General features: G+C 41.5%; 1 protein-coding gene across 1 annotated transcript in view; it reads left to right on the forward strand.

Moving 5' to 3' along the window:
* Positions 1–8,991, forward strand: part of TLN2 (talin 2) — a 118,565-nt gene extending 109,574 nt beyond the window's left edge. The window contains exons 53-56 of the mRNA XM_075713535.1: positions 2,295–2,357; positions 2,453–2,635; positions 7,752–7,877; positions 8,863–8,991. Coding sequence (XP_075569650.1) covers positions 2,295–2,357; positions 2,453–2,635; positions 7,752–7,877; positions 8,863–8,991 — 501 coding nt within the window. The remainder of the gene's footprint in view (positions 1–2,294; positions 2,358–2,452; positions 2,636–7,751; positions 7,878–8,862) is intronic.
* The last annotated feature ends 303 nt before the right edge of the window (positions 8,992–9,294 follow it).

The following is a 9,294-nucleotide window of genomic DNA, read 5'->3' on the forward strand; positions in this document are numbered from 1 at the left end:
ACCTGTTCTTGTTTTGTTTCATTATGACGTACAGCTTGCTTTACTTTCCTCACCACCACCACTGTAAAGTTATACAGAATAATACAGAATGTATTTCTATCCTGGTACCAGCCCTGAATCTCCATCAGGTAGCTTTGGCTTCTTTGCTCCCACAGATACATTTCTATTTGTGTCTTTCAGATGGAGGCTAACAGCACTTGCATCGTATTCCATCCAAGTTCAGATAATTGCTAAAACCACTTTAATCTGTCTGTTTGAGGAAAGCTTTAGTTTGCTGTTCTAACAGAAGCACACCTGTCAAATATAGTGCCATATTAGCAGATCTGTTCAGCCTGCTTTACTGAACTTAGCTTGTTTGCTTTATCCGTCACTCTTCGATAGTAACTTGCTGAAAGATCAGGAATTTTTGCAGCAAATAGCTTTTACTGATAGTTTCTTGCCTTCTTGGAGGATCTGCAAATAATACAAATAAAAAAAAATGAAGAAATGAATCGCAAACAAAATCAAAATTTAATGAAACATCAAACTTCAGAATTGTTTGTGGCACATCCTCTCATTATGATCCTTCTCACAAATAAATAAAGCCGTTAAGATACTTCTGAAATAAAGAAGCCCTAACCCATTTTCCTTCTTTCTTTACTAATTACTAGTGCTTAGGTAACTGTCACTATGGGGTATCCTCTGACTGCTGTGGTAGCATGTATCTCCAGGTCAGCCAGAAGTACAGGAAGCTGGCTTCTAAAATGACTGACCAAATTCTTGCCCATAGTGGATCCAACCTGCCTGCTGGGAAGATTTTGTTACTGATATTGGGGTAAATGTTTTGCTTTTGTAAGAAACCTTCTGAGGCATGTGGTATGGACTCTTCCCAGAAAAAGCACGGCTGGCATGTAGGCAGGAAGGACAAGTTTGATTTGCTCCACATCCATCGCTTCACTACTGAACAGTAAATGGTGCTGACTATCGGCTTAGATTCCTCACCAACCTTTTTATTTGGTGTGGAGGCAGCAGGAAATTCTTACCCAACTGCATGGATGTGTGCGAACCAGGCACGTTCTTGTCCCAAATAAATTTCCAGCATTGCTTGGTAAAGGCTGTGAAAGTATCTTACAGGGCAAATTAGTGCAATATTGTAGTTGAAGAGTTTGCTAAAGAAATTTTAAGTGAAACTACTTTCCCCTGTGGAATTGTTATGAAAGAATTAATTTGATGTTAGGCAACTGTTTCCGTTTCTGCAGTATAGATGAAGTCTGGGAAGTTGGATCTGATCTGTCTTCTTCCACACCACCCTCCTATTCACTCACTCACATATGTGCACACACATAAAATTCAGACACCAGTAACTAGACTCCTGCATCTGTGGTCTACTTAAAATACATTTTCTGGGGATGATTAGGCAAGAAAACCTTGAAACATAAAGAATTCAGGCACCTAGTGTATTCATTTGTATAACTGATTTCTCAGTATCACCACAGCTATGAGAGAACACATCTTCTGTTTATGTTGATGCTACACATAAGGATTCAATTCCGATCCCTGAGATCCTCATTATACATGAATCCCTGTTCCCATTTCTTTTAAAATACAACAAGTTTCTGGACCATGTTTACATTTCACATCTTCTAGCTTCTCTCCCAAAAGCTCCCAGACCCAGGCAGCTGGGGGTGGAGAGCTGGCAACTAAATGTAGAATTTTGTTTCATTACTTTCATCCAATGTGGGAGGAAAACTTTCTCCTGGTTGTGGCCAGTAGTGCTGATGCCATGAATGCTTCAGTGGATGAGCCATGCAGAAAAATGGGCTGCTTTCCTCAAATGTCATTATTAGGCACGAAGGCAGTTAGGGGGCTTCCCTGTGGAGCTTTCTGTTTTGTACCTTCCCATAGTGCCAGAATCAGAAGAGATTCAGGAATGTTATAAATCCAAATGTGTTGTGGAGACAGAAATAAGTTATTTTAAAGGCCAGGAGATTAGGAACTCCTGCTTCAACTGTTGCTTAGGCCAAAGTCTCGACTGCAACAATCATTACTCTGGGACTTCTACGCATGTTCCAAGGATGGGGCAATTCAAGCAGCATAGCAAGTTGGACAGACACTACATGAGCAGGCAGATGTGTGCTGGAAGCACACTTGCTCCGACAACTAACTTTCAGTTGGATTTTCTGCTCATGTATGTGCTGGGTACGGTCACAGGTGCAGGTGTTTCCTTTTTTCATGGATTACTGTTTGTCTAAATCTGAGACAAAGCAATTGTATTTTCTGTTTCACTGTAAGCCATCTCTGAACTGTTTTTTCAGGTTGGAGCAATCCCTGCAAATGCAGCTGATGATGGACAGTGGTCTCAGGGACTTATTTCTGCTGTGAGTAACCACTTCTCTTAAGGAAAACTAGCACCTTCTCTGAAGAAATAATATCCTGTGAGAATACACAGTGCCTTTTTTTTACCGTCTCCTAGGCGCGAATGGTGGCAGCTGCAACCAGCAATCTCTGTGAAGCAGCTAATGCCTCAGTACAAGGCCACGCTAGCGAGGAGAAGCTCATCTCATCTGCCAAACAAGTGGCAGCTTCTACAGCACAGTTGCTTGTGGCTTGCAAAGTGAAGGCGGATCATGACTCTGAAGCCATGAGGAGGCTACAGGTACTTGTGTTCTTAATTACTGAAAACCCATAGTAGTGCTGTGTAAACACTGTTTTAGCACTGCGTGAACAACCCCCAAATTTTAGGAACAGTTTCTTGAATTTTCAGAATGCTGTTCAGTTTTTCTTCCTTGTGGGATTCTGGGGCACTTTCATTCATAAAGGATGAAGTAATTGTGTTTCCTTTTACATTACACATCCATTTCATCTTGAGCTTCTCTGAACTATTACTGAATTAACACTGTGTTATGCCTGGTAAAATCTGATGTCTCCAGAAGTTTTGTTTAAGGGTGTTCATTTTAAAAATGGCTACAGCCTTCTCTGACATCCTGTCCTGCAGGCTCAGCCTGGAATTTAAGAACTATTTCAGCTCCTTTTTTCATACCATCAACATGGAGCATCTTTGATGATAGTGAAATTTCCCCTTTTTCTCTGATTTGCATAGATGCTACTAATGGACACTCAATATAACGTCATGTATGGTTAGGTAAAATCAAGTCCAACAGAAATACGTATGACTAAGTATCTATCTGAGCAAGAGGAATTGATGTCATCAATTTTTTCAAAGTAGAAAAATGGGTTAAAAATTTAGGAGGAAAAAATAAATGCGTGAGTGTGTGAAAAATCTGTTTGTTTCTGTAGAAAACAGTGGCATGTTAATGTTATCTCTAGGGATGAGATAGTTTTAGTGCTTTATAGTGGATTCATATAGGTTGACTTTGTCAAAGGTCTGTGGGGGAGGTATCAGTAATCGGAACATAGTTCTGACTGTAACACAACCTGCACTTTAATATCGAAATGACAAGATGGGGCTGAAGGAATTTTAAATGCAGAACAAACAATAGAAACAGGAACAAAATCAACTACTAGAGACTGTTTTCTCAGCTCTGCCAGGAAGTTCAGGGTACTCAGTCACTGCAGGCAAATATTACATCGAATGTGAAAAGTTGGAAGGGAACGTGAAAAGGAAATGAGCCCAAGCTCGGATTGAAATTGAACTTGCCGCTTTACCAAACGTCATATTAGTCCCAGAATGAATAATGAAGGGAAAAGCAGTTTGCACTTGGAAATAACATCCTTTATCATAGTAAAACCAGTGAGTTGACATCTACCAAATGTTTCTACTGGTGGATTTGCCAAAACGACTGAGGCTTTTCAGCTGGCTTTGCCTCCAGCACAAATGTTTTCACATAGCTTTAATCAATAGGTTAGGTTCAGGAGTTTGAGTGTATTAGTTTTCTCTTTTACTACCCCACAAACAACTGCAAGCTTTGGAAGATGACATTTGGACTGCATTTCCCATGACTGTTAACTTGCAACGCACTGTGTTACAGAGTCTGTTCCAAAACTTAATGAAACAAAATGGAAATGTTTCTGTTCTCTTTGGATGAGCTCCAGACTGAGCAGGGCAAATTTCAAATAATTTGTCCTTGGGTTATTTCAGGTGGGAAGAGAGTTAAGTTGAAAGGGCGATGAAGCTGGAAATATGGAACAGGACTGGGGCGAAGCAGGGGGCAGGTTCAGTGCTGGTCCATGTGGCTTCCTCTCCTAGTGCCGGTGTGTCTCCAGCATGTGAGAGCAGGCTGTCTTGGCCAGCGGCCTGTGTAGGAATGAGTGTTCTCAGCACACATAACACCTGGGGACATTCAGGAACCACAGGACAGAGAACTCTACTTCTGTTCTCTCTCACTGCCTGTCACAACACTGCAAGTACCTACCCTTTTTCTACACATTGTGAAAGCATTAATGTTGTTTATTGGTGGCATTGACTGCTTTGCTCTTAGATACTAGGGTTTAGGGTTTAATATGAAAACAGCCTTACTGGATCAGACCAAAAGCTCATTAAGCCCAGTCTATATCCTGATTCCAGCAGTGGCCACTAGGAAATGCTTAGAGAAGTAATTAAGAACAGGATAAGCATACATGATACTATTCTCTACTATGTTCTTAGATTCCAAGCATTTTCAACTCAGGAACTTCCCAAGCCAGATGCAGATTCTGTATGTTTAGTAACTGTCAGAGGTTTTCTCCTCTTAGTTTATCCACTCCTCCTTGACCCCATGTAAACTTACAGAGTCTCATTAACTCTTCTTGGGCCGTAGATTAAGCTAGGACAGCTGTACCTATGTCTGTCCCAACCTGCTTCTGCTGGTTTAAATCCACACAGTACGAATAGCTGAATGACATGCAAATCCACTCCTGTAGCACACAGGTCTCAAATTTCATTTACAGGATAGGCACCTCCGCAGTGCAGGGGTTCTAGCAAGATTTAACCATTCACATCCTTCTCTTCATGAAGTATTCAGCTGCTCCTGAGAGTACCTGGTACAAAGTAATGCATTACACAAGTCAGTTTGAGTACTGATGAATTCATGTCACTTTGACCAGGGTGTGTTACTGCAGGAGTGTTGATAACATGTTGCTTGTGGCATGTCAGCTAAATTCTTCACAATTAAGTAAGATATCTTGCCATAGCATTCACTGTGCACTGAAGACTTACCCATGGTAACAGGTGATCTAGGTGTTTCTTTTGCTCAGGAGGTGGAAATATCTTTGAATGGTGCTCTGTCCCATTCTCTAAAGTTGCTTCTTTGCTAAAGTACTTGAAATACATTTGGGGGCCCACCTTTCAGTATTTATATGTCTAGTTGAGTAGAAAACATATAGCTAGGTCCCCCAGTCAGTCCCTCGGAATGAGTCACCCATGACCCCTCTTAGTGCTAAGTCCACATCAGCCCACAAGTTTCTTTCATAGAAATCATAGAATCGTTTAGGTTGGAAAAGACCTTTAAGATCATCCAGTCCAACCATTAACCTAACATTACCAAGTCCACACTAAACCAATTAAGGGTAGACTAGACTAAACCATGTCCCCAAGTGCCACATCTACTCGTTTTTTGAACACTTCCAGGGATGGTGACTCCACCACCTCTCTGGGCAGCCTGTTCCAATGCTTGACTACCCTTTCCATGAAGAATTTTTTCCTAATTTCCAATCTAAACCTCCCCTGGCACAGCTTGAGCCCATTTCCTCTCATCCTATTGCTAACTACTTGGGAGAAGAGACCAACACCCACCTCACTACAACCTCCTTTCAGGTAGCTGTAGAGAGCGATAAGGTCTCCCCTCAGCCTCCTCTTCTCCAGGCTAAAGAACCCCAGTTCCCTCAGCCGCTCCTCATAAGGCCTGTGCTCCAGACCCTTCACCAGCTTCATTGCCCTTCTCTGAACACGCTCCAGCACCTCAATGTCCTTCTTGTACTGAGGGGCCCAAAACTGGACACAGTATTCCAGGTGTGGCCTCACCAGTGCCGAGTACAGGGGAACAATCACCTCCCTGCTCCTGCTGGCCACACTATTCCTGATACAAGCCAGGATGCTGTTGGCCTTCTTGGCCACCTGGGCACACTGCTGGCTCATGTTCAGCTGGCTGTCAACCAACACCCCTAGATTCTTTTTGGCCAGGCAGCTTTCCAGCCACTCTTCCCCAAGCTTATAGTGTTGCATGGGGTTGTTGTGACCCAAGTGCAGGACCCGGCACCTGGCCTTGTTGAACCTCATACAGTTGGCCTCAGCCCATCGGTCCAGCCTGTCCAGGTCCCTCTGCAGGGCCATCCTACCCTCCAGCAGATCGACACTGCCACCCAACTTGGTGTCATCTGCAAACTTACTGAGGGTGCACTCAATCCCCTCATCCAGATCATTGATAAAGATATTAAACAAGGCTGGCCCCGAAACGGAGCCCTGGGGAACACTGCTCGTGACCGGCCACCAACTGGACTTGACTCCATTCACCACAACTCTCTGGGCTCGGCCACCCAACCAGTTTTTTACCCAGCGAAGAGTACGCCCATCCAAGCCATGAGCTGCTAGCTTCCCAAGGAGAATGCTATGCCTCTGTCTTGACATTGATGAATAGAAAAAGAGGTGGGAAGGAGGAAGATTCCAGTAAGAGCCAAGAAGGAGGCATAGGTCAAATTCTGGTGTATCAACCAATTTAAAATACAAAATAACAGACATGAGCCTTATCTGGGATTCACAAATTTAAAGGACTGCCAGTGGTATATGCAAGATCTCATTTATACCTCCATGTGCAGTACCCATTAAACCATGGACGATTCTTTTCCCAGAGCCAGCTTTCCACCACTTTCACCAGCTCTTAGTACACTGGAGCAAATTCAGTGCCAGAACTTACGATGCTGAGCCCTATAGTAGTCACCTGTCTGCACAGGGTATTTCCTAGCCAATGGTCTTCAAGACCTCAGTGCTTCAATGAAGGTGCCAACTCTATCTTTTAGCTTTAGTAGAAGAGCATTTTGCATTTTGTGTGTGACAAGGACTCTTCTTCCACTCATCTCCATGGGAATCACACTAGGAGATTCCAAGGCCACTCCTCTGGTATCCTCCTCTGTATCCATTAAACCAGTGCCTGTGGACATGGTCATTACTGAGCATGCAGTGTGGAATCTGTACTACCAGTATGTGTTGTAGTGTAGCAAAGAGAGCTTTGGCAATGTTAGAATGCAGGTAACTTAGTTACCTTTTTCTTTTTGATGCACAATTGCTGACACTACTCAGTTTAGACAACAAAAGATGTATTACAAATGTTTGACTGTTTATCTTTAAAAATCTGAGAGTTTTTAAGGAAATAAAAGTTTAAATGTGAGATAATCAAGGCTGTGTAAGTGATGCCTGATGAAAGTCCATTAATTGCCCTGATGAAAGTCTATTAATTTTAAAACTTCATTGCCTTAAAATGTTTCTTTATATGCTAGCTTTAATTTTCTCTTTTTCCTCAAAAAAAAAAAAAAATCTGATCAGTGTTGTGCACAACATAACTTGCGATTTCACTTGCTGTTTTATTTCAAACTGTAGGGGGAAAAAAAAAATCTCATTTGTGACTTTCCCAACTTCCAGCTTCTAAAATAAAGGAATTCTGTTCCTGTCTGTACCATTGATTTTGAAAGATTCATTTGAATTTGCTTTTCACTGCGAAAAACAAAACAAAACACACCTTTTCTGTGTAGTCAAGCAAAGGTGGTTTAGTTTTGATGCTCAGATGAATCCATGTTAGTTACACATTTCTGTTATTACTAAATTTCTTTTGTCTTTTTCAAAGGCTGCAGGAAATGCTGTCAAGCGAGCATCAGACAATCTTGTCAGGGCAGCCCAAAAAGCAGCATTTGGGAAAGCAGAGGATGACGACGTTGTGGTCAAAACAAAGTTTGTGGGTGGCATTGCTCAGGTTGGTACAATCACCCAAGAAGTAAAGCAGAGAAAAACTGTCACAGAAATGTAGCATAGTGTTACAATGCCCATCTGCTGCATCGCAGGCTGGACAGATCTATGTAGAAATCTATGATAAATTACTTGGTGCTTCACTGTTAGGTAACCACTGACATAACAGCAAAGTGATATGTTGTAAGATGTCTACACTTCTTCATTGAGCATTTACTGTATTAGCAGTTACCATTGTCCAATATCTTTTATTTTTGTTCTGATGAAGTTAATGGATCTTTTCAAACTTCCCTTATGTACTTTAAATATTCCCAAATCTTAATGGAACACTGGTTTTGTATGTATATAATCAAAGAAATAGAGAATGAGAGATAAGAACTGATGACATTTAGTTACTGTGACCATAATAAATATGGGGAAATAATGACAATATTTAAAAATAGATTCCAAGGCTTTGATGTTGTACCAACTTCTGGATTCACTGTTATGAATAAGGAACACCACATCCTGTGGTCACTACTTAAAAGATATTGAAATTTATCATTTCTGCATGTCTGTAGTACTGTCATTTTTGGCATTTTGAGATGCAGGAAAATGCTATGGATATCTGCAGTAATGAGTGTTTAATTTTACTGTCACTCAAACATTATGTTAAGACATGGTGCTTATCCTACATGTGCTAACCCCTCACCCCGATGAACGTTGGGGGAGGCACAGCACTATAAAATCCATCGTGGATGTATGGTAAAACTCTGCTGCTGGATTCTTTTTTTCTGTTTTTAGTCCTCTTTAAGGAACAAGTGGGAATACGATACTGTCCTTAATGGCATAGTCCTGGAACCTGGAAAAATTTGAGCAATTCCTGCTGAAGCCATTGAAATTTGGTGCTTCTTTGGAGAATGCTCAAGGCCTAGCTGTGACTGGTGTCATAAAGAAATCGTGTTTTACAGACAGTATTCCTTGCTGTCATAATTCATGCTTCTGTTTTCTAGATCATTGCAGCCCAAGAAGAAATGCTGAAGAAGGAAAGAGAGCTGGAAGAGGCAAGAAAAAAACTGGCTCAGATCCGCCAACAGCAATACAAATTTCTGCCCACAGAGCTGAGGGAAGATGAGGGTTAACCTGCTGAGATTTTTCTTCCTTTTTTTTTCCCCTTTTTTTTTTTTCTTCTTTTTTTTTTTTCTTTTCTTTTAAAGAAATAAGCTAAAGGGGGACAGTACAGTGAGAACTGCTCTGACAACATTCTGGTATGCCAAGCACTTACCTAAATAAACTGCCTGTCATAGCTTTGGATGAGCAGAGGGCAATAAATACTTGTTCTTTCTCATCTGGTCAGCTGAGGTGCATGATGATCAAATAATGGTACAGTGTTAGGTTCATCATTCCTGTTCCTTCCTTGACTTATATCTCAGGAGAGAATGTTT

This window comes from Pelecanus crispus, chromosome 7, assembly GCF_030463565.1.
Source record: "Pelecanus crispus isolate bPelCri1 chromosome 7, bPelCri1.pri, whole genome shotgun sequence".
Classification (NCBI taxonomy): domain Eukaryota; kingdom Metazoa; phylum Chordata; class Aves; order Pelecaniformes; family Pelecanidae; genus Pelecanus; species Pelecanus crispus.